Source organism: Pimephales promelas, chromosome 23, assembly GCF_988280905.1.
Source record: "Pimephales promelas chromosome 23, fPimPro1.hap1.1, whole genome shotgun sequence".
Taxonomy (NCBI): Eukaryota; Metazoa; Chordata; class Actinopteri; order Cypriniformes; family Leuciscidae; genus Pimephales; species Pimephales promelas.
The window spans coordinates 441552-467759 of NC_142791.1; the positions used below are offsets into that span (position 1 = coordinate 441552).

Here is a 26208-nt window from a genome sequence, read left to right on the forward strand (position 1 = left end):
TTAAACAATTATTAAAAACATTTTTTATTATATACACGGGCTCTTTGCATTCCATGAATATTCTAAAGTTTTCATGAAAAATTGCAGTCTTGCTGGGAACTGTACTATATATCAAATGCTAAATTGTGTATACTTTGTGTTCAAAAATTTTAGTTGGGCTGCCACTTGAGTGTGTTTTTTTTATCTTAATTTGTTAGCAAGAAATAATTTTTTTGATTGTCTCTTTGGACCAGCTGACATTAGTTGTATTAGTGCAGTTTGATTTGATTTCTTTTTTATATGAAAACTTGAATATTGCACTGGTCATTAAGTCAAGTTTTCTTTCAACAATTTCCACAGGCACCCAAGTGTTAAAGGTGCAATACCTGAGATTTTTGCATTAAAATATCCCAAAATCACAAGGCCAGTGTTAAATATTTAGTAAAGACGATAACTCACAATATTCCAAATGTTTCAAACAATGTTTAAATCGCGAGAAAATTGAGATTTTTAACCAAGGAAACGGCACGTGTCAGCAGGGGTGAGCTGGGAGTCGCGAGTCAATCGGGTCATATCCGCTTACCTCGGTTTACTACGTGTAGTCCTGGACAAATGCGGTAGTTGTAGTTGTGCGTTAGCGGCTATCAAACGACAGCTTGTTTCGCGCATTTGTTATGGAATGGAGCACAATTATTCTTTTCATTTATTCTCGGAATGTGAACTGTTGGCTGTAAAGGGGGTCGCACACCGGACGAGAAGCGCCGCGCCACATTAGGACAACTCCGCAGTAACGTTATCGAACACCGGACGCGCACTTTCTCATCAGTGCATGGCCAGCAATATTGTTATGTTTAATGACAGAAAATGAAGATAATGTCTGTTCTATGTTATTGTACTGTACAATAGACCCCTTTTGCGCCGACGTCACAGTTACGTCACGGCGCTAGCTGGAGGCAAAACAAGTGAAAACTGCAGGCGGCCAATGCAAAACAGCAAAGATTCGGCTACATAATAAGGAGCTTAAATAATTGTTACTATTATTAAATGTCATCTTGTTGTGTTGTTTGGTGTAAGAATTGATGAAAAATGAATATACTGTATCTGGAACTTTTATTTCTAGAAAATATTCACATCATTAAAATCGCACTGTAATGTCACTCTTTACATTGTCGTGGTCTCGGCGCTGGCTCGACAGAACTGCGGATCGTACACACAAGTCTTGTACAGGATCATATAGGCATCTAAAGATTTATATGCCTCAGTTTCTCTTTACGATCGTTTTCTCTATAAGGTAGGTGTAGAAGTCAGGCCACTCAACCGAGGTAACGTACGTTAATCCTGTCAGATCGTCCATGAGTGAGCGTGTAGACGGCTACGGGTCGGCCAATCTGGTTCCGTCCGTTAAAAATAACTTTTGGAAATAACAATCGCGGTCCTGGACACTAAGTAACCTTACACATTAAGATAATATCGGATTTTCTCCAGTCATTGTTAAAAAACAAGCTAACAATCCTTGCTAACTAGCGTTAGTGAAGTGGCCATCATGGAACTTTTTGCCTCCACCTAAGCTCCGCCCACAAAAAAACGTCACCATGTTTACCAACTGTAAAAGGGTCTATTAAATACAATCGTTGCTGAGTCTGCAGTCTGAAAACTTTACCTCAGAGAATCCGTTCACAGAATGAATTGAGAATCTCACCTGAAAAATCTAATAATAATCAGTAATTGTCATTCAAAGCAGCTGATTTCTGTAAATGACTGCACAACTAAATGCATATTGCAGCATAGGGCAAAGTCAGGATCCATTAGCAACGGTTTGAGGCAAAAATAATTACAATTTTATATCAAACTATGTAAATGGCGCTCTGTGGCGCAGCAGGGTTTTGAACACGGTCCTGAAACGTTGCTGGGCGCCGCGGACAGACGCCGAATGGCGCCGCCGGTATGTGTACACTTATAGATAATAATGTGTTCGAATAATTATGTGGTGCGACGCGGCGCTGCAGCTTCTCGTCCGGTGTGCGACCCCCTTAACGTTAATTTTGTGAAACTGTAGCTGTGGTTGAATACTTACACGACATGAAAAGATGTGTCAAATGTACATTGCAGACATCCCAAGACTCCCGGAAGTTCCGGGAGTCGTTTCCCTGATGTCCGCAAATTAGTTCAAATCTCCCGGGATATAATGTTAGAGCGAGACATACTGCGCGCATAACATACAGCGCGCTGCGCGTGCACTGTACAGAGGGAGAGACTTTGCGTTTGTGCCTCGCGAACGCGAAAGTTAGCCTTCCCTCCCACCCCCACAATCTTGTTATCGAAATATACCTCCCGGAAATGAATTCTTGCAGGTTGGGATAACTGACATTAAATTGATTTTTTTATTTTTATAAAGTTACCAAGGAGGACCAACCACGTCAACTCCTTGCAAGAGACCTGCCCCTTCAAACCCTCTCCACCATAGCTTCGTCCAGTGACTCGTACAGTAACATCTGTGATAACTAATTTACTTTTAAACCTGACTTTTCTTGCGCGGTTATTTCAGTTTAATGAAAAACAAGCATGTCATTAAACGCAACGTTTATAGAAATCGAACTTTACCTCATCCATGACAACTAATTTTCGATTCCCGTCTGACTGATTTATCCACGGTGGAGTTGAAAACAACAGTTCCCATCATTCCGCGTTTCTCCACGGCGTCATCAAGCAAAGCCGTTGTTGTTGTTTTGAATGTAGCGCCCTCTAGCGGCATCTAAATCTTAGGTATTGCACAATTAGTGCATTTATTTCAGCATTACCATTTTGCAAACACTGAGAATGATTTCATGCTGAAATTGTATTTATGGTTTGACGTTTGAATTAAACTTTAACTAGTATTGGGCAGTTTAATTGAGGGAAAGGTGTGTTAATAACTTTCTAAGCAATCAGACCAAATTGTATCTGAACTCATAAATCAAATCAGCTCTGAATGGAATTTTCCCAGAGCACTTTCTGTAAGTTGTTACAGACACACGTGCACGTCCGCCATCTTGGAACAGTCAGAGTATCGTCATTCACAGTATGAATCAATGATGCTACAACATTGCACAGCTTTTGATTGTTAATCCGCTGAGATTTAAATTCCTGAAGAAATGGGATAACCTATCACAGGTGAGAATGTGTTGGTGTTTTTATACATTAACTCAATATAAAAGGTTTTTACACTATGGTTGGTAACATTTTAATGCTGTGTTAGCTCACGCCTTCGTCTTGTTCGCCTATACACTCGTGCATTTAACTACGGTTGTAGACACTTAGTAAACTTTCTCTTGAGTGTTCACAGACGGCGGATGGCTTCGGCCCATAAAAACAGAGTGAGGAATCTATATTTATACATCTATGGCTCCAACACAACGACTCTTGACTCTTTACAGTTCCTTTAAACTCCTTTAGTGAGAGTGTTTTAGACAAATACTCTGAATAATACTTTCTTGCTGTCGGTCCACTTGACAGGATACTTCAGTATTTAAAACAGTTCATCATACTTCCACGCTGGCATTTGTGAATCCCTTTTTCCCCTCATTCACAAGCAAGGGTCTTTCTGTCCGGGTGTGCCAAACCAGTACCTGAAACCAGAACCCATTTTCCTTTTACAAACCTTGTAATTTCCAAAAAAATTAAAAGGAACTGAAATGATTTGGAAAGGTTATGAAGATTCAGGTTTAGGACTCACCTTTGTGCAGTTGGAGGCTTTGGGTTCGAGGTCACTGAGAGTGATCAGATCCTGTAGCAAACTACTCTCCTGGTATCCACCTTTAACCCCTTTTAACTTAAAGTAGGCTTGAGGTTTGCTGAAGATGAGCTGAAGGTTCACCGCAAACCCAGCCATGTCAATGGCGAAAGGTCGACGAGGGTCAAACACCGTCCTCCATCCAAACACTTTGCCTTGAGAGTTGATTTTGGGGGACTCGTAGCGGAGACCTCCAACGAAGGCGACCGGCCAGACGGAGGCTTTACGAGTCCAACGCATCTGAGAGGATGGAGAAGGAAATATGAAAGAAGTACACAAACTATGAACAGCAGATCAATGTACTGACCTCCTCAAACAGCTCCAAGCTGTACGTGTTGTCATCATCTGCAAAATACACGACCCCTTGATGACCCGAGCTGGGGTTGACGTTCTCCCTCAGCCAGCGGAGACCCAGGTTCCTCTGCACGGTGCCACGAGGAATACGAGCATTTTTTTTTGAATTCTTGAGCACTTTGAGATTCTGAGGCGTCTCTACGTTCAAGTGAGTGTAATTCAGTCCAGAGTTCTCCAGCAGTCTGGACACCAGCGCCGTCCTCTCCGCCGCGTCCTCCACCAGCAGCCAGTGAAGGTTGGGGACGTGTAGGAGAGTGTTGGTGAGGCGGGTCAGCTCTGCCTTCTGGACGGGCCTCCTGTAGGTTGGAGTTATGACGTGAAGAGTTGGCAACGCACCAGACCAGGGTGGAGAGCGGCTGTGGACGTACTTCGTCTGCCTGACCTCAGAGATGTCCTTGTTTTTTGTGATGCAGGGATCATGAAGTCTAAAGTTTCTTTGGTGAGCTTTACTGACCCCAGATCTGTTAACTGTCCATAAAATATAAGTTTAGAGTAGAAATGCACAATACATGGGTATCACATTATTAGGTCGTGGGACGGTCAAAATAAAGGTCTGCGAAAGTGATTGGGATGGCACCACAAGACGCTTTTTAACCCTCTGATGGTCTTCAAAAAAAGTCACAATTCTGGTCTATCAGACTCCAGACAATAACACTTAATTTTGTAACAGAATAATATATTATTATAATTTTACTCTGTTTATTAATGTTTTTTCTCAACATTTGTGTAGTTTTTGGAGGATTTATGATTTTTTATTTATTTATTTATATAAATAAATAAATAAATATTTATTCAAATAAGATTTTTACAAAAATAAACTTTATAAAAGACCCAGATTTCTAACTTTCATTCTTGGTGTAACGTACGGACAGAGACGGTCGGATCCATGTGCAGCACTTTATTCAAACAAGCAGACATGAACACAGGCAAACACTTAAACAAAGGGGCAATCCAGAAACTCGTGGTCAAAACAGGCAATGGTCGAGGCAGGCAGCACAGGTTCGTGAACAGTCCAGGAAACAGGCAAGGGTCAAGAGTCCAGGGAAACACGGAGACACAGAACAGGGAAGAACGCTCGGAATTGCACGCTTACAGTGTAACAAGACTTCGCCAGGGACACAGGGAAAACTCAGGTTTAAATAAGGAACTCAATAACCAACTAGAAAAAAAAGTTTGATGACAAACTTTAAGTTGGCTTGAGAAAGCCGGACCAGAGCGTTTGAAGTTTTGAAGTTTGAATGAAGTTTTAAAGATAGATTAGAAAGAAAGAAAGAAAGATGGATAGATTAGTTAGAAAGAAAGATAGATAGATAGATAGATAGATAGATAGATAGATAGATAGATAGATGTTTTTGGCAAGAAGCTAACATGATTAGCATGTAGCTAGCTTGATGCTAATTTGATTAGCATGTAGTTAAGATGATTAGCATGTTGTTAGCATGATTAGCATGTAGCTAGCATCATAATAGCATGATTAGCATGTTGCTAGCATCAAGCTAACGTGTTTTTATCAAGAAGCTAGCATGACTAGCATGTAGCTAGCATCATGCTTACATGATTAGCATGTTGCTAGCATCATGCTAGCATGTTTTAGCAAGAAGCTAGAATGATTAGCATGTAGCTAGCATCATGCTAGCATGATTAGCATGTTGCTAGCATCATGTTAGCATGTTTTTAGCAAGAAGCTAGCATGATTAGCATGTAGCTAGCATCATGCTACCATGATTAGCATGTAGCTAGCATCATAATAACATTATTAGCATGTTGTTAGCATCATGCTAACATGTTTTTAGCAAGAAGCTAACATCATTAGCATGTAGCTAGCATCAAGCTAGCATGATTAGCATGTTTTTAGCAAGAAGCTAGCATGACTAGCATGTAGCTAACATCATAATAGCATGATTAGCATGTTGCTAGCATCATGCTAGCATGTTTTTAGCAAGAAGCTAGCATGATTAGCATGTAGCTAACATCATAATAGCATGATTAGCATGTTGCTAGCATTATGCTAGCATGTTTTTAGCAAGAAGCTAACATGATTAGCATGTAGCTAGCATCAAGCTAGCATGATTAGCATGTTTTTAGCAAGAAGCTAACATGACTAGCATGTAGCTAACATCATAATAGCATGATTAGCATGTTGCTAGCATCATGCTAACATGTTTTTAGGAAGAAGCTAGCATGATTAGCATGTAGCTAGCATCATGCTAGCATGATTAGCATGTTGCTAGCAAGAAGCTAGCATGATTAACATGTAGCTAGCATCATGCTAGCATGATTAGCATGTAGCTAGCATCATAATAACATGATTAGCATGTTGCTAGCATCATGCTAGCATGTTTTTAGCAAGAAGCTAGCAGGATTAGCATGTAGCTAGCATCATGCTAGCATGATTAGCATGTAGCTAGCATCATAATAACATGATTAGCATGTTGCTAGCATCATGATAGCATGTTTTTAGCAAGAAGCTAGCATGATTAGCATGTAGCTAGCATCATGCTAGCATGATTAGCATGTAGCTAGCATCATGCTAGCATGTTTTTAGCAAAAAGCTAGCATGATTAACATGTAGCTAGCATCATGCTAGCATGATTAGCATGTAGCTAGCATCATGCTAGCATGATTAGCATGTAGCTAGCATCATGCTAGCATGATTAGCATGTAGCTAGCATCATGCTAGCATGTTTTTAACAAGAAGCTAACATAATTAGCAGAAAGCTAGCATGATTAGCATGTTATTAGCATCAAGAAAGAAAGAAAGAACGAAAGAGAAAGAAAGAATTTTTAGAAAGAAAGATGGATAGATTAGTTAGAAAGAAAGATGGATAGATTAGTTAGGTAGAAAGAAAGATGGATAGATTAGGTAGAAAGAAAGATGGATAGATTTGTTAGAAAGAAAGATGGATAGATTAGTTAGAAAGAAAAATGGATAGATTAGTTAGGTAGAAAGAAAGATGGATAGATTTGTTAGAAAGAAAGATGGATAGATTAGGTAGAAGGAAAGATGGATAGATTTGTTAGAAAGAAAGATGGATAGATTAGGTAGAAAGAAAGATGGATAGAATTGTTAGAAAGAAAGATGGATAGATTTGTTAGAATGAAAGATGGATAGATTAGGTAGAAAGAAAGATGGATAGATTTGTTAGAAAGAAAGATGGATAGATTAGTTAGGTAGAAAGAAAGAACGATAGATTAGTTAGAAAGAAAGAACGATAGATTTGTTAGAAAGAAAGAACGATAGATTAGTTAAAAAGAAAGATGGATAGATTAGTTAGAAAGAAAGATGGATAGATTTGTTAGAAAGAAAGATGGATAGATTTGCTAGAAAGAAAGATGGATAGATTTGTTAGAAAGAAAGATGGATAGATTAGTTTGAAAGAAAGAAGGATAGATTAGTTAGAAAGAAAGATGGATAGATTAGTTAGAAAGAAAGATGGATAGATTTGTTAGAAAGATGGATAGATTAGTTAGGTAGAAAGAAAGAAGGATAGATTTGTTAGAAAGAAAGATGGATAGATTAGTTAGAAAGAAAGATGGATAGATTTGTTAGAAAGAAAGATGGATAGATATGTTAGAAAGAAAGATGGATAGATTTGTTAGAAAGAAAGATGGATAGATTAGGTAGAAAGAAAGATGGATAGATTTGTTAGAAAGAAAGATGGATAGATTAGTTAGAAAGAAAGATGGATAGATTTGTTAGAAAGAAAGATGGATAGATTTGTTAGAAAGAAAGATGGATAGATTTGTTAGAAAGAAAGATGGATAGATTTGTTAGAAAGAAAGATGGATAGATTAGTTAGAAAGAAAGATGGATAGATTAGTTAGAAAGAAAGATGGATAGATTTGTTAGAAAGAAAGATGGATAGATTTGTTAGAAAGAAAGATGGATAGATTAGTTAGAAAGAAAGATGGATAGATTTGTTAGAAAGAAAGATGGATAGATTAGTTAGAAAGAAAGATGGATAGATTAGTTAGAAAGAAAGATGGATAGATTAGGTAGAAAGAAAGATGGATAGATTAGTTAGAAAGAAAGATGGATAGATTAGTTAGAAAGAAAGATGGATAGATTTGTTAGAAAGAAAGATGGATAGATTAGTTAGAAAGAAAGATGGATAGATTAGGTAGAAAGAAAGATGGATAGATTTGTTAGAAAGAAAGATGGATAGATTTGTTAGAAAGAAAGATGGATAGATTAGTTAGAAAGAAAGATGGATAGATTAGGTAGAAAGAAAGATTGATAGATTTGCTGGAAAGAAAGATGGATAGATTAGGTAGAAAGAAAGATGGATAGATTAGTTAGAAAGAAAGATGGATAGATTTGTTAGAAAGAAAGATGGATAGATTTGCTAGAAAGAAAGATGGATAGATTAGGTAGAAAGAAAGATGGATAGATTAGTTAGAAAGAAAGATGGATAGATTTGTTAGAAAGAAAGATGGATAGATTAGTTAGAAAGAAAGATGGATAGATTTGTTAGAAAGAAAGATGGATAGATTAGTTAGAAAGAAAGATAGATAGATAGATAGATAGATAGATAGATAGATAGATAGATAGATAGATAGATCATTAGTACATATAGAATGGTAGTTTAATTGAGTCTAGGGCTTCAGGGAATTTAGATTTGAGTTTTTGTTGTACGCTATTGGGCCACCGTAGTCTTGGCTCAATTTGACCATGCTGCAATGAAAGTCAATGGGATTTTTATGATTTTTAATATTAATTTTTAAGAAATCTGAAAGTCGAATCAGTCTAAAAAGATATAGCACACTAAGTCAGAACAGTCTGAAGGTCTGACCCGAGTTTGGAGTTTGTAGAGTTAAAGCTCTAGGAGGAGTTAGAGTCAGAAAATTTTGAGTAAGAAGAATAATAACTAGAAAAAAAAGTTTGATGACACAAACTTTAAGTTGGCTTGAGAAAGCCGGACCAGAGCGTTTGAAGAATCTTGAAGTTTGAATTAAGTTGGAAAAAGATGGAATTAGAAAGAAAGAAAGAAAGATGGATAGATTAGTTAGAAAGATAGATAGATCGATAGATAGATAGATAGATAGATAGATAGATAGATAGATAGATAGATAGATAGATAGATAGATAGATAGATAGATAGATCGATAGATCGATAGATCGATAGATAGATGTTATTGGCAAGAAGCTAGCATGATTAAAATGTAACTAGCATCATGCTAGCATGATTAACATGTAGCTAGCATCATGCTAGCATGATTAACATGTAGCTAGCATAATAATAACACGATTAGCATGTTGCTAGCATCATGCTAGCATGTTTTCAGCAAGAAGCTAGCATGATTAGCATGTAGCTAGCATCATGCTAGCATGTTTTTAGCAAGAAGCTAGCATGATTAGCATGTAGCTAGCATCATGCTAGCATGATTAGCATCATGCTATCATGATTAGCATGTTGCTAGCAAGAAGCTAGCATGTTTTTAGCATCATGCTAACATGATTAGCATGTAGCTAGCATCATGTTAGCATGATTAGCATTATGCTAGCATCATGCTAGCATGTTTTTAACATCATGCTAGCATGATTAGCATGTAGCTAGCATCATGCTAGCATGATTAGCATGTAGCTAGCATCATGCTAGCATGATTAGCATGTAGCTAGCATCATGCTAGCATGATTAGCATGTTGCTAGCATCATGCTAGCATGTTTTTAGCAAGAAGCTAGCATGATTAGCATGTAGCTAACATCATGCTAGCATGTTTTTAGCAAGAAGCTAGCATGATTAGCATGTAGCTAGCATCATGCTAGCATGATTAGCATGTAGCTAGCATCATGCTAGCATGATTAGCATGTTGCTAGCATCATGCTAGCATGTTTTTAGCAAGAAGCTAACATGATTAGCATGTAGCTAGCATCATGCTAGCATGTTTTTAGCAAGAAGCTAGCATGATTAGCATGTAGCTAGCATCATGCTAGCATGTTTTTAGCAAGAAGCTAGCATGATTAGCATGTTGCTAGCAAGAAGCTAGCATGATTAGCATGTAGCTATCATCATGCTAGCATGATTAGCATGTAGCTAGCATCATGCTAGCATGTTTTTAGCAAGAAGCTAGCATGATTAGCATGTAGCTAACATCATGCTAGCATGTTTTTAGCAAGAAGCTAGCATGATTAGCATGTAGCTATCATCATGCTAGCATTATTAGCATGTAGCTAGCATCATGCTAGCATGTTTTTAGCAAGAAGCTAGCATGATTAGCATGTAGCTAGCATCATGCTAGCATGATTAACATGTTGCCAGCATCATGCTAGCATGATTAGCATGTTGCTAGCATCATGTTAGCATGTTTTTAGCAAGAAGCTAGCATGATTAGCATGTAGCTAGCATCATGCTAGCATGATTGGCATGTTGCTAGCATCATGCTAGCATGATTGGCATGTTGCTAGCATCATGCTAGCATGTTTTCGCAAGAAGCTTGCATGATTAGCATGTAGCTAGCATCATGCTAGCATGTTTTTAGCAAGAAGCTAACATGATTAGCATAAAGCAAGAAAGCAAGAAAGAAAGAAAGAAAGAAAGAAAGATGGAATTGTTAGAAAGAAAGAAAGAAAGAAAGAAAGAATTGTTAGAAAGAAAGAAAAAAGAAAGAAAGAAAGAAAGAAAGAAAGTGAAAAAAAGAATAGTTAGAAAGAAAGATGGATAGATTTGTTAGAAAGAAAGATGGATAGATTAGTTAGAAAAAAAGATGGATAGATTTGCTAGAAAGAAAGATGGATAGATTTGTTAGAAAGAAAGATGGATAGATTAGTTAGAAAGAAAGATGGATAGATTAGTTAGGTAGAAAGAAAGATGGATAGATTAGGTAGAAAGAAAGATGGATAGATTAGGTAGAAAGAAAGATGGATAGATTTGTTAGAAAGAAAGATGGATAGATTAGTTAGAAAGAAAAATGGATAGATTAGTTAGGTAGAAAGAAAGATGGATAGATTATGTAGAAAGAAAGATGGATAGATTTGTTAGAAAGAAAGATGGATAGATTAGTTAGAAAGAAAAATGGATAGATTAGTTAGGTAGAAATAAAGATGGATAGATTAGGTAGAAAGAAAGATGGATAGATTTGTTAGAAAGAAAGAAAGATTAGGTAGAAAGAACGATGGATAGATTAGTTAGAAAGAAAGAACGATAGATTAGTTAGAAAGAAAGATGGATAGATTAGTTAGAAAGAAAGATGGATAGATTAGTTAGAAAGAAAGATGGATAGATTTGTTAGAAAGAAAGAACGATAGATTAGTTAGAAAGAAAGATGGATAGATTAGTTAGAAAGAAAGAACGATAGATTAGTTAGAAAGAAAGATGGATAGATTTGTTAGAAAGAAAGATGGATAGATTAGTTAGGTAGAAAGAAAGAACGATAGATTAGTTAGAAAGAAAGATGGATAGATTTGTTAGAAAGAAAGATGGATAGGTTTGTTAGAAAGAAAGATTGATAGATTTGTTAGAAAGAAAGATGGATAGATTAGTTAGAAAGAAAGATCGATAGATTAGTTAGAAAAAAAGAATGATAGATTAGTTAGAAAGAAAGATGGATAGATTTGTTAGAAAGAAAGATGGATAGATTAGTTAGAAAGAAAGATAGATAGATTTGTTAGAAAGAAAGATGGATAGATTAGTTAGAAAGAAAGAAAGATTAGGTAGAAAGAAAGAATGATAGATTAGGTAGAAAGAAAGATGGATAGATTTGTTAAAAAGAAAGAACGATAGATTAGTTAGAAAGAAAGATGGATAGATTAGTTAGAAAGAAAGAACGATAGATTAGTTAGAAAGAAAGATGGATAGATTTGTTAGAAAGAAAGATGAATAGATTTGTTAGAAAGAAAGAAAGATGGATAGATTAGTTAGGTAGAAAGAAAGATGGATAGATTAGTTAGGTAGAAAGAAAGATGGATAGATTAGTTAGAAAGAAAGAAAGATGGATAGATTAGTTAGAAAGAAAGAACGATAGATTAGTTAGAAAGAAAGATGGATAGATTTGTTAGAAAGAAAGATGAATAGATTTGTTAGAAAGAAAGAAAGATGGATAGATTAGTTAGGTAGAAAGAAAGATGGATAGATTAGTTAGGTAGAAAGAAAGATGGATAGATTTGTTAGAAAGAAAGAAAGATGGATAGATTAGTTAGGTAGAAAGAAAGATGGATAGATTAGTTAGGTAGAAAGAAAGATGGATAGATTAGTTAGAAAGAAAGATGGATAGATTTGTTAGAAAGAAAGAACGATAGATTAGTTAGAAAGAAAGATGGATAGATTAGTTAGAAAGAAAGAACGATAGATTAGTTAGAAAGAAAGATGGATAGATTTGTTAGAAAGAAAGATGGATAGATTTGTTAGAAAGAAAGAAAGATGGATAGATTAGTTAGAAAGAAAGATGGATAGATTAGTTAGAAAGAAAGATGGATAGATTAGTTAGGTAGAAAGAAAGAACGAAAGATTAGTTAGAAAGAAAGATGGATAGATTTGTTAGAAAGAAAGATGGATAGATTAGTTAGAAAGAAAGAAAGAAAGATTAGGTAGATAGATAGATAGATAGATAGATAGATAGATAGATAGATAGATAGATAGATAGATAGATAGATAGATAGATAGATAGATAGATAGATAGATAGATAGATAGATAGATAGATCATTAGTACATATAGAATGGTAGTTTAATTGAGTCTAGGGCTTCAGGGAATTTAGATTTGAGTTTTTGTTGTACGCTATTGGGCCACCGTAGTCTTGGCTCATTTTGACCATGCTGCAATGAAAGTCAATGGGATTTTTATGATTTTTAATATTAATTTTTAAGAAATCTGAAAGTCGAATCAGTCTAAAAAGATATAGCAACTCGAGTCAGAACAGTCTGAAGGTCTGACCCGAGTTTGGAGTTTGTAGAGTTAAAGCTCTAGGAGGAGTAGCAGTCAGAATATTTTGGGTAAGAAAAATAAGAAGAAGAATAATAACTAGAATGTACATTTCCAGACGAAAATGTGAAGTGGTGCTTGCAGTGGCAAAAAGCTCGCTCGGTTGCTAGAGTGTGGTACATTATTGCATACGAGCCAACAACCATGTCTGTACAATGTTCTGGTGCTGAGATATGGCTTATTCAGCTGAGATATGGCTCATTCATGTGTTCAGGTGGTTACTAGGGTACTCTATATGGTTGCTATGGTTTGTTTATACAGTGGATGAGATTATATTTAAAGACTAGTTGACAGTCTAAGTCAAAAAAGTCAAAACCCATCTTTCTTCTATTTTCTGTAGCTGAGATATGGCTTGAATATGTTGTTTTACGGTTGCTAGGCTGCCCTAAGTGGTTGCTAGGGCGTGAATATGAAGTTATTATGTCACTACTTGTTGGCTGCATGATAGGCCGAGTCAAAAGAGCCCAACCCCAAGTCTCTATGACCTACTGGTCAAAAGATATGATCACACAAATTTTGTGCCAATGTTAAGTCTATGGGACTTTTTTACCCAATGATTTGCCCCTGGGGCGAACACCGTACCCCCGATCGCTACGAAAAGTCACAGCACACCTCTCCTCAATAATCCGCACAATTTGACGCCTCAATCAGGGGTCTGTGATGTCGGCGTGTATTTTTTAACAGATGATTACTATTTAGTCTCTAAAATGAGTTTTTATAGAGTTTTTATAGAGTTATTTACTATGGCACGAGGCCTGCGGCCTCGTGCCTATTGCCCACGGTTGCTAGGTGCTGTAAGTGGTTACTATGATGTGGCTATGAAGATTTTAAGCCATTATTCATTGGTTGCTTGATAAATTAAATCCTCCTAGGGAGAGAGAGACGTCTGCCTGACAGCAGGGCTGTCAGGCCCTTTTGTGTCTGTGAGAAAGTGACAGTTGGGATTTGAATTTTTGAAAAATCCCCAATGTAAGTCAATGGGACTTTTTTGGCCGCTTTTCGGTCCGCTGTGCGAACATCGTACACCCGATCTCTTAGAAAAGTCATAGCACACCTCTCCTAAACGAGCCGGTCGATTTGACACCACTCTCATGAGTCTGTGACAAAAGCTGCGGGAGGAGTAGCGCGCCGAAGTTTTGTGTGGAAGAAAAAAAAGATTAATAAGTATGGAGGATAACAATAGTGTTGCTTTGCAAGCACCACTAATAAGTTTAAATAGGATTTCAGTAAGTTGGCTTTCTCAAGCCAACTTAATAAAGAAACACAGCTGAACATAATGAAACACAAAGAGTCCATGGGGAAACAAACATGGGGAGAGGGTGCCCTCTAGTGGCTCTCGAGGGCACCACGGCTGCTGATCGTCACATAACCCCCCCTCTAAGGAGCGGCTTCCAGACGCTCCTAAGAGCTCCGGGGGGAGGTCAACGGGGGCTGGGATGGAGGGCCAGGCCCATGGAGAGGCAGGAGGCCAGGCACATGGAGAGGCCTGGGGCCGTGGAGCGTGGGTGACCAGGAAGGAGCAGGACATGATGGCGGCCAGGGCGGAGCAGACACAGGCGAGGTCCATGACAGCCTCGCCTCCATGGCCCTCACGGACTCAGAGGTCCATGTCAGGATCACCTCCATGGCCCCCACAGAGTACCTACTGCCCCCCCCCAAAAAATACTTGGGGAAATTCACGGGAGGAGCCTCTGGGTGGTGAACTGGTACAGGAAAGGCCTCCCGGAGCTTGAAGGGTGCAGGCAGAGCGAGGCGCAGAGGCGGGGCCGGCAGAGCGAGGCGCAGAGGCGGGGCCGGCAGAGCGAGGCGCAGAGGCGGGGCCGGCAGAGCGAGGCGCAGAGGCGGGGCTGGCAGGGCGAGGCGCAGAGGCGGGGCCGGCAGAGCGAGGCGCAGAGGCGGGGCTGGCAGGGCGAGGCGCAGAGGCGGGGCCGGCAGAGCGAGGAGTCTGGGCACGCTCACCGGGGCCTGGCGAACCAAACGAGTCCTCCTTCTCCTCCTCCTGCGGCGGCGCGTCACAGGGCTAGACACACTCGCTGGACTGAACAACTCACTCACTTGAACTGGAGATGCAGCGCTCACTTGAAGAGGAGATGCAGCGCTCACCTGAAGAGGAGATGCAGCGCTCACCTGAAGAGGAGATGCAGCGCTCACCTGAAGAGGAGATGCAGCGCTCACCTGAAGAGGAGATGCAGCGCTCACTTGAAGAGGAGATGCAGCGCTCACCTGAAGAGGAGATGCAGCGCTCACCTGAAGAGGAGATTCAGCGCTCACTTGAAGAGGAGATGCAGCGCTCACCCGAAGAGGAGATGCAGCGCTCACTTGAAGAGGAGATTCAGCGCTCACTTGAAGAGGAGATTCAGCGCTCACTTGAAGAGGAGATTCAGCGCTCACTTGAAGAGGAGACTCGCCCACTTGAACTGAAGACTCACTGGACAGACTAAATTCAACACTGGGCACACTTGATTCACTCGGCTCAGCACTTGACTCACTTGACTCGGCCCTCGATTCACTCAGCTCGGTATTTGACTCACTTGATTCACTCAGCTCGGCACTTGACTCCCTCGAGTCGGCTGGCACGCGCTCAAACTCCGGTTCGACCCGCGACACCTCCGCTGTCTTAGAAACAGCACTTTTAACAGGGCCAGTGCGGGATACGGGCTCGAGGGGTCCGACATGATGAGTGGTTTTGGCAGGAACGATATGGTTAGAAGCTCCTCTGACGGTCCTTAAGGGAGGATCAAACAGTTTAGCGAGCTGAGGCTTATGCGGCGTGCGGAGTGAGTGAGAGAAATCCGCCGCATACGAAACTCCCCGGCGCAGGGAAAAGAGCAGTTCCTCGAGACCCTCCTTTTCTGCGGGGAGTTCAAAAGCCTTTCTGAACAGGGCGGTAAACACGTCGAAAGGAGGAAACGACATCCGACCTGGTTCCCAAAACGTGCCTGCCCACTCCAGAGCCTTTCCAGTCAACAGTGAGCAGATGAAAGAAACGCGGTCGGTATCCGAGGCGTATAACTGGGGCCGATGACTCATGTACCAGCTGCACTGCTGCAGAAATCCTTCACACGCTTCAGGTGAGCCATTAAACTTCTCGGGAAACGGCGTAGTGCTACTGGAATTACTGCATGCGGTACTCACACTGGGTTGCGGTGGAACAGGTGCAGCGGGGGTTTGGGCTTGATTAGCCGCTGTGCTTGAACTCTGCGGAGACCATGATTGCACGGAGCTAGCTAGTTCCTCGAGGAGAGAAGTTAGTCTCGCCAGCTGAGAACTATGAGAGGCTAGCATTGAAGAGCGGGTCTTGACCACGGCGGATAGATGCTGAAAGTCTGCTGGATCCTCGTTTGGCGAAGTCTTCTGTAACGTACGGACAGAGACGGTCGGATCCATGTGCAGCACTTTATTCAAACAAGCAGACATGAACACAGGCAAACACTTAAACAAAGGGGCAATCCAGAAACTCGTGGTCAAAACAGGCAATGGTCGAGGCAGGCAGCACAGGTTCGTGAACAGTCCAGGAAACAGGCAAGGGTCAAGAGTCCAGGGAAACACGGAGACACAGAACAGGGAAGAACGCTCGGAATTGCACGCTTACAGTGTAACAAGACTTCGCCAGGGACACAGGGAAAACTCAGGTTTAAATAAGGAACTCAATAACCAATAAAGAAACACAGCTGAACATAATGAAACACAAAGAGTCCATGGGGAAACAAACATGGGGAGAGGGTGCCCTCTAGTGGCTCTCGAGGGCACCACGGCTGCTGATCGTCACACTTGGGGATACCATGGATAATTTTACAAGGTTGATTTTGCCCAATTTTTAGAAAATACAGGTTAAAATTTGTAATAAGTCACTTTAACCACTAGATGTTTATAGAGCTCCACTAGGCCTATATACTATTTGAATATGATTAGAATCAAACCTGAACAACATGCTACACAGAGAAATGTTTCTGTCTTAAGATTTGATCATTTACTTCAAGTGAACAGCAATAACAAATTAGCAAATAAAGCAGTAAAAATTAAATATTTGTAAAAAAAAAAAAAAAAAAGTAAATTGGGAAGAAAATCGAACAACTAGGAACAATAGTTTGGAACAATAGAACAATCTTTTTTATAGCCTTACAAATGTATTCCTGTGTGTGTGTGTGTGTGTGTGTGCACATTTTCAATGTGTCTTAGTGTTACCAATTTATTTTTGCGGTGGTTCTGCATTTTAGAGTATTTTATTTTACAAATGATAAGCGAACAGTTTTTATATTCTGTATTCATTCCTGTATATTGTATTCCTCTATATGTGTGTTTGTGTGTGTGTGCACGTGTGTGAGCATGATCATTTTGGATTGTGGAAGTTTTTTGCATTTTTGGAAGTGTGCCACTTTATTTCTGTCATTTCTGTCTGTGTTCTGCGTTATTTCTGATTTTGATGATGAATTTTGTCTATTTTGAGTCCAATAATAAATAAATATTTATTTATTTATTTATAGATATTTAAAAGATATCATAAATCCTCCAAAAACTGCACAAATGTTGAGTAAAAACATTAATAAACAGTAAAATAATACTTGTAAAAAATAAAAAAATATTGTTCTGTTACAAAATTAAATGTTATTTTTTTTGGGGTCCAATGGACCCCGAAGACCACGAGTGTGACTATTTTTTGTCATGCCTACATAAAAACAGATAAAATTCCATTTTTTTTTTTTTTGTAGATCTAGGAAGTGTTGAGAGCCGTAGGAAGTTTCATACCATTTGGTTGTATTGTGTTAGTTTTGCAAAATAATCAGCTGAAGTTTATTGCAGATATGCCCCTGACTAAAATGGAAATGATTAAATGGATGTGCCACAACATCTGGCGGCATGTAGCGTAAGATACCACACAACTTGCAGCATTGTAAGAACGATCACAGTATTTACCCTTCGCAACTGGAAGCAGCGGGTTAGCAGCGCGCTGGTGCCAAAGCGTGAGGAGCAACGTCCACGGTACGACAATCAAAACAAGTGCCAGGAAGTCCTTTCTCTTCGGCATGTCTTACCTGTGGCAAACAAGTCACCTTAGTGATTGATATTAAACCAAATTATAAGCTTTCAATGATTATGAAAACCTGATAATTGAGATAATTTTAATTGTTCTGTTAAAAAAAAAGGGGTTTTGTGAGGAAGAACAGTGAATGAACCAGTAAAACCAGTCAAATAAAGCAGTTTACTGAACTCACCCAAAGGCATTTATTTAGCCGACTAACCAGATGAATCCGACGGAAACATTATAACAAATATGATTGGTACAATATGATTGGTTCTTCATTAGCATAATTCTGCAAACCCAAACTCTGGAGATTAGGGTTAGATTCTATAAATAAAGATATCTGTCTAGTTTCATTTCCCCTTTAGACATGACTCAGACACACTGAGTGTTTGGGGACATTTCAGCTTTCAAAAGCATTTAATTGTTAATCCTGCAAGAAAAATAAATGTTATATGATTACTTAAAAAATTAATCACAGATCTTTCTGTAATAAAACATTAAATAATTCACAATATTGTATTGCAATACTCGTTTTCACAAGGGCCGAGACACGTAAAATTTGTGAGCATTTTTTTAATATATATTTTGTATTTTAATTCTTGTCAACTACAATGCCATTGACTGCTGCCATTTTTGCCTATAAATGACATGACTAATAATGTTAAAATTAAAATAAAAATTCACATTTTTGTGAAAAGACTAAAACTGTGTGAAGATTAACACTGCAACTGACAAGTGAGCGTAGGTCAAAACCTATGATTTTATTATTTTATAAACTTTATAGTTTAAAAATCAATGCAATTTGTTAACAGCCAGTCACGATTTGTATTTAGGCCAGCGTTTGTCAAAATCATTCCAGCCCGCTGGTCCAATGTGGCTGAGGCGTAATATCATACAGGTATAAATCCGTTTTTATTTGATTAATAAATGGTTTAATTAGGGTTTATCCATAGTTTCCATAACTGATAAATCTTTTCATCACACTGGAGCTGCCAGTTTCAAATGATTATTAAACAGCGAGCTCAAACTATGCATGGATTCAATCCCTTGGTTCATTCCCTCCCTCAAGTGACATATATTAGTGGACTAATGTAGGGAATAGTCAATGAGGGTCGAACACAGCCCTGGGCATGAGGTTAATCATTGCTCCCTTTTGTGTCCTGTTGATCTAACACTGAAGTAGAGTTAAAATATATTCAAAAAATTATTATTTAAAAAAATATTATTATATATAAAAAAATATTTTATTAACTATAAAATACGTTTTTTAATATAATTTACTAATATGTTTTTTTTAGGAGTTTTCAGTATGTTGAGGAATATTCATATTTATTTTGATTTATTATTTCGATATTATTTTATTTTCCCTTTTTTTTTACATGAATTTTTTGTCTGTTTTTTTTTAAAATTAAGTTTAATAAATGCATGATGTTTCCAAAGTCAGTGCGAGATGGTTTGAAGTAAACATGATCTTAATGTTTGCCATAACCGAGCATCCCTGCTTCATAAGTGCCGTTTGCTAAGGCAAGAATCATTATATCAATGCTTGGGGTTTGAGATTTGAACAATTTTGAAAGCATTGCTGCCATCCTGACATGCACACGTCCCTGTAATGTTCAGCGTGATTTATAGCTCTTAGGATGAGTAAAGTCAGGATCGACTTGAGATTCTCTGCAGCTTCCTTTTCCCAGAAAATAGGTCAGTATACGCTTTAAACTTTGCTTTAGTACCAATTGAATAAAGATTTGAAGAGACCAAAAATTTGAATGCATCCTCACAATCTCTGGTCTCTTTAAGAGATGTTTGAGTGTTTCATGTCTTCAGTAGATACTCAGTCCAGCAGGACATTCCCTACGATAGAGACGTTTATCTGCATGTTGAATGAGCTTACCGGTGTCTATCCCTCTCTTTCCCCGCAGCAGGAATCTCCATCAGGAACTGAGACATGCGAATAATTGAGACACATAATCACATTTAGAAATGTTTTAGAGCATAACTAGAACCAATAAATGTCATAGATTTGCACACTCGAAAATGCTGGGTTGTTTTAACCCAATTTTGGGTCAAATATGGACAAACCCAAATGTGTGATTAAAAATTTAAGTTTTAATCCATATTTGACCCAAATTTGGAAGATGAATGAATGAGAATCTGGTTAGGAACAGAGCAGCCAAGTTATAAACACACACACACACACACACATTCTCTCTCTGTCAATAATTTGGGTTTTAGATTTAGGTCAGACCATTGTGTGTCTCAGTAAGTCACAAAATAATGACAAAATGTAAATCCAAACAAGGACTTGACAGGCAGTGTATAAATATTGGTTTATAATATTACATAAAAACCTATATTAAATTATTTAAAAATATATCTATCAGTATTTATACAACATAGAAGTACTTACATTGTCCTCCTGACATTATGTTCATTTGAATTAAACGCAGTTAACATTAAAACATAAAAGGAAAAATAAACATTAAAAATGAATGTGGATGACTGTGCTTTTGTGCCATTAAAAAAGATGGTATTGGGGCGGGTTCTAGGGTGAGTGGATATCCCGGGCTTAGCCCAGAGAAATCCATGTATATGTGTCACGATACAAGGAATACATTTTTAAATTTGTTTTTTTTATTGTTATTTTTTTACAAGGTGAATATTTATTGCTAATTAAAATTAAAAATCACAATGTCACACAGCCTCTTCTTCCCTCGCTGACTCTGAGACATGGTAAAATAGTAAGCTCAGCTCTATTACTGTTTTAATAAATAGCATTCACTTAACAACATGATTTTTGTGAGAATAGATAAAAAGAGGTGACTAAAGAATCTCTATAATAACAAAAAAAATCTTAACCCATTCTTCATGCACATATGACATTTTATAGGCTACCTTATTTTTACTTTATACATAATACAAACACAAACACTCTACACTTATATTTTTGAAGGAGCACTTGTAGATGCATTTTACACAGAACTTACAATTTGCATAAATCGTATGAGACTAATGTATCAAATATCAAATTTGTAATACAAAAATATGAAATATTGAAAAAAATGAAAATGATACTTTTCCACTAGATGGCGGCAAGCCACTGCCTTAATGAATTAGTCGGATAATTCAATCGATTCGTTCAAAACAGATGATTCATTTAGAAAAAAAAGTAAGAAATGTTTTTTGAATGGCGGTCAGTAAATCGTTTACAAGCAAATTCAATCAATAAACACTGTGATGCTTTGTTTGAAGCCATTTTCGTTAGCGAAATATTTGCTTTATGTTTAGTATATTATCTTTTCTTATTGAATTGTTTCCCTGACACCTGCAGACCATGCCGACTAAACATATAACACTCTCAAAATACGTTTGTGTGTGTGATAGACTGTGCTGCACAAACTGTTAGAGTAGACGATCAAAATGTATATCTGACAATCTAAAGAAAGAAATCTAATACTATGATTAAAAGTTACAGATACCTGCTGAAGCTGTTGTATCTTAGTGATGGCTGGGGGTGTTTACTGTTTTACTTCCTTTTTTTTTTTTTTTTTTTTGGAAGAACGATACCATCCATTTTACTCATTTATTACTAATAAACACATCAACAAACCGCCTAGCTCCAAAATATTTAATTTCATTGGCTGGATCCTAGAGCTTCTCATCGATGGTTGGCCAGTTTACATGTCAGTCAGAAGCACTAGCCTGAGTGGGCGGTTCTTGTCGGTTGACGGACGCTATGATGCGAGAGTCGAGAGATATAGCCTACATTTAATTAATTAAATTCTCCCAGTGATGGTGTGTACAATGCATGGTAATAAAAACATTCGGGGCTTTACTGAAAAAATTCGGGGCTCCAGCCCCCTTAGCCCAGCCCTCGCGCCGCCCCATTAAGCAAACAAATCTTTTCATTATGGGCATGGTTTTATGAGATTAATTCATAATGTTCTCCAAAACACTGTCAAATAAAGCCTCCTAATCTTTTGCCTGTCTCCATTTCTTATGCAAGAGGCCCAGATTCACTTTAGACCAACATTTAAACAACCAATAGAAACGCAGCACTGCGTGGTGCCTCACACACTTGTCTCGGGTTTGATTATTGTGCGCGTGTCCCAGAGGGAGATATGGATGTGTTGCTAAATTTGGCTGGAAGAGAAAGCCGGAGATCTATATATTCAGCACAACTGAAGCTTGCTTAAAAAAAAAAGCTTAGTTTTCTTTCACAATTTCTTCTCAATTTTTAAAACATTTACATCCCATACATCTCACACTAATGAAAGCATATCACCATTTAAAAATGTTATATTAAAGCCAGTTATACTTACATATTGCATGTATCTCTCGTTGTCTTGACACAAGCATTTACACACTGTATCGGTCAGATGTCCTGCTGCCTTTGAGAGAGAGAAGACAATAAGAGATGGAGACAGAGAGCGGGCAGTGCCAGGCCAGCAGGGGATGAGAGGTCATCCCTCCGGAAGAATGCGTCCTCTCATTCTGACAACAAAGACTGCAATTGTGGATGCTGATGGGAGATGGCAGCAAAAACAAAGGCCAATCATCAACAACGTCACCAACTCAAATTCCCAAAACATGAGGAATAATATTAGGCTAACTCAAGAATGAGGCTTTGTTTACCAATGCTTAGTTTAGTTTATTAATCAAGCACATTGTACAACAGAAAGAACATAATAAAAACATCTGAAAAAACAATTGGACAAATTAAAATTATACACCTTCAAACAGAATTAAAACACATAGATTCTTCAAATAGATTTAAAGGGTAACTAAACACCAAAACAACTTTTTTTAGTTAATGATCTGTAAGAATGGAGCTTCATAAATGCTGTTCATTGATTCGAGTACATTTTTTGACAATTGAGTATAAAGTGTTTTGATTTTCAAATATATGGTGTAAAAACGTCTGAGTGCTGCCCTCTTCAGGTTAAACGGAAAGCTCCTGCAGTAGGGGTACTTGCTGACGTAGCGAACTCTCAGACGCACTCTGTCACACCCTTGGTGCGAGCTCACCACGCCCTTGGCAACCCCTGGTATAAAAGCATCTGGTTCCGTCAAAACTACTGTAGCGAGTCAGGAGTTGGATTTATGAGTATTGAAAACGATCAGGATACTATAGCATATAATAGCATCTAGTTAGCATAGCATTTATATAGTTATTTAGATTATTTTTGAAAACGACCAGGATAGAGTATTGTTGCATCTATTTAGCATAGCATTATATAGATAATTTAGATTATTTTGTGTAGCTAGTAGCATAGTACAGTTAGGATAGCTTCAAGTTAGCATAGATTTATCAGTGTTTAGTACAGTGATCAGGATAGTAACGGAGGTGGACATGGGCTTCTCCACACGCAGTGCCAAACACTGCTCGTCCTGCATGGACTCCTCCACCGCAGCGGCGTCTTGATGTGAGTGATCATGGATATTTTAATCACAATTTATGGTTAGGATAAAGTTAATCCTCTAGGGTCGACAAACGAGCCGGTGCATTTTGCTGGATTTTTTCATATAGCTGGCATAATATCAATAGCGTGCGCTATTGAGATCAACTCGACGACATAACTCATCAGATGCCGGTCGCGATGCGGGAGTTAAGACCGCAGTTTGAGCCAGCAGCTCGAATGGATTTGGCCCTGTGTATACATACAATTCACCCTCATCCACTTCAGGTGAAGGTGAAGGTGAGGGAGAAAAGTCATCGACTTCAAATGGCCGCTCTGTTGCAAAGGCAGCTATTGAGTCACTCCAGACTAGTCTCGCTCTATTTTAGAGTCTGACAGCAGCTGTCACTCACGGCGGGTCTCAGGTGCACGCCCCCTAGCCCCGCTGGGGTCTGCCCATTTTTTCAGCATTTTTCAAATATTGCTAGTGGGTGGAGTCAGGCTCTGACCAGGGGTTTAGTTACCCTTTAAAGGGTAACTAAACCCCTGGTCAGAGCCTGACTCCACCCACTAGCAATATTTGAAAAATGCTGAAAAAATGGGCAGACCCCAGCGGGGCTAGGGGGCGTGCACCTGAGACTGCCTAGTTCAGATTACACGATTTTTGCACGATTCGATTGACGCAGGGTTTCGTGGAGATTCGTAATCGATAATGGCCGCCGGGAAAAACTTCAGAAAGTGTAGTCAGACTGAGGTGGATATCAGACAATAAAATCAGACTGAGATGGAAATCCGGCAGAAGAGGAGATCAGACTGAAAAATCAGACTCGGTTGGAAATCGGAAAGGATGAGATCAGACTGAGTTGGAAATCGGAATGGATGAGATCAGACTGGGTTAGAAATTAGAAAGGATGAGATCAGACTGAGTTGGAAATCAGAAATGATGAGTTCAGACTGGGTTAGAAATCAGAAAGGATGAGATCAGACTGGGTAAGAAATCAGAAAGGATGAGATCAGACTGAGTTGGAAATCAGAAATGATGAGTTCAGACTGGGTTGGAAATCGGAAAGTATGAGATCAGACTGGCTTAGAAATTGGAAAGTATGAGATCAGACTGAGTTGGAAATCAGAAATGATGAGTTCAGACTGGGTTAGAAATCAGAAAGGATGAGATCAGACTGGGTAAGAAATCAGAAAGGATGAGATCAGACTGAGTTGGAAATCAGAAATGATGAGTTCAGACTGGGTTGGAAATCGGAAAGTATGAGATCAGACTGGCTTAGAAATTGGAAAGTATGAGATCAGACTGGCTTAGAAATTGGAAAGGATGAGATCAGACTGGGTTGGAAATTTGAAAGGATGAGATCAGACTGGGTTAGAAATCAGAAAGGATGAGATCAGACTGGGTAAGAAATCAGAAAGGATGAGATCAGACTGAGTTGGAAATCAGATGAGATCAGACTGAGTTGGAAATCAGATGCGATCAGACTGGGTTAGAAATCAGAAAGAATGAGATCAGACTGAGTTGGAAATCGGAAAGGATGAGATCAGACTGGGTTGGAAATCGGAAAGGATGAGATCAGACTGGGTTGGAAATCGGAAAGAATGAGATCAGACTGAGTTGGAAATCGGAAAGGATGAGATCAGACTGAGTTGGAAATCGGAAAGGATGAGATCAGACTGGGTTGGAAATCGGAAAGAATGAGATCAGACTGAGTTGGAAATCAGAAAGGATGAGATCAGACTGAGTTGGAAATCGGAAAGGATGAGATCAGATTGAGTTGGAAATCAGAAAGGATGAGATCAGACTGGGTTGGAAATCGGAAAGGATGAGATCAGACTGGGTTGAAAATCGGAAAGGATGGAAATTAGAGAGTGAAATCAGATGGTGAAAGCAAACTGTGGTGGATATCAGACAATAAAATCAGACTTTGATGGAAATCCGGCAGAGGAAGAGATCAGACTGAGCTGGAAATCAGACTGAGATGGAGACTGGATAGTGAAATCAGACTGAGATGGAAATCAGGCAGAAGAGGAGATCAGACTGAGTTGGAAATTGTGCAAATAGAACCAGTTCCTGAATACAAACTCTACAATCTGAAAGTGTGCATAATGACTGTTGCTATGGCAACAGAGGGAACAAATCTGGCTGGAGATCGCTGATAAAAAACGACAGACGTTCGCTCCTCCTCTTATGTTCTCCCTCCCTGTATTTCTCTCTCTCGAGCTGATGTGTATCGTTTCAAAAAAGATTTCAATCTCCACAAAAGATGTGAAAATACAGAAGCTGAAAATGCCTTGCCCTGGTTAAACTGACAAATCACACATATACCAAGAGACAAGTTTTAGTGGCTTCTAGAAACAGAAAAACCCCTTACACGGTCACATGTGCTGAGTAATCAGTTTCTCAGATGGAGACAGGAAACATACAGCGACGTATAACAGCACAGCACTTCCATGTGTCTGGGTCTCTAATTGTTTTAAAAATGATATAAGGATGTCAGAGTATGAATTAATGATGATTCAGTCCATTAATTGTAGAAGAGATTTTCTTTTTACCTGAGTGCTTTCAAGTGTGCCGATTCCCGCCCTGTACAGATTCCTCCCTCATCTTCCTTTGCTCCTGCAAATGCTTTTAGTGATTAATTTATAAAGGCACATTCTAATCTAAAATGTGTTCTTACAAAACAAAGAAAACGGTAACAATCTGAAGAGAAGTAAAGCATTCTGTGCTGCTTCTCTTTCTCTTTCTGTGTGTGTGTCTCTCTC

At 38.7% G+C, this 26208-nt stretch overlaps 1 protein-coding gene across 4 annotated transcripts; it reads right to left on the reverse strand.

Annotated features, from left to right (window-relative positions):
• Nucleotides 1–5: 5 nt before the first annotated feature.
• b3gat1b (beta-1,3-glucuronyltransferase 1 (glucuronosyltransferase P) b) lies at nt 6–26208 on the reverse strand. Of its 4 annotated transcripts, XM_039677155.2 has the most exons (8): nt 25999–26208; nt 25818–25910; nt 22363–22562; nt 19935–19981; nt 17935–18053; nt 4056–4570; nt 3692–3988; nt 6–3584 (listed from the first exon to the last, which is right to left on the reverse strand). In XM_039677155.2, the coding sequence occupies exons 5-8, from the start codon at nt 18044–18046 to the stop codon at nt 3498–3500; spliced, it is 1011 nt and encodes a 336-aa protein (XP_039533089.2). In that variant the 5' UTR covers nt 18047–18053; nt 19935–19981; nt 22363–22562; nt 25818–25910; nt 25999–26208; the 3' UTR covers nt 6–3497. The 4 variants fall into 4 exon arrangements, with proteins under 4 accessions (XP_039533089.2, XP_039533091.2, XP_039533088.2 ...); XM_039677157.2 differs by lacking the exon at nt 25818–25910 and having other exon boundaries at nt 22363–22431; XM_039677154.2 differs by lacking the exon at nt 25818–25910.

Coding starts and splice junctions, on each gene's coding strand:
- b3gat1b (XM_039677157.2), bottom strand. CDS start 18,046: ATGCCGAAGAGAAAGGACTTCCTGGCACTTGTTTTGATTGTCGTACCG. Junction 4,571..17,934: donor GCTGCTTCCAGTTGCGAAGG/GTAAATACTGTG, acceptor TTTTATGGACAG/TTAACAGATCTGGGGTCAGT. Junction 3,585..3,691: donor AAGCCTCCAACTGCACAAAG/GTGAGTCCTAAA, acceptor TTCTGGTTTCAG/GTACTGGTTTGGCACACCCG.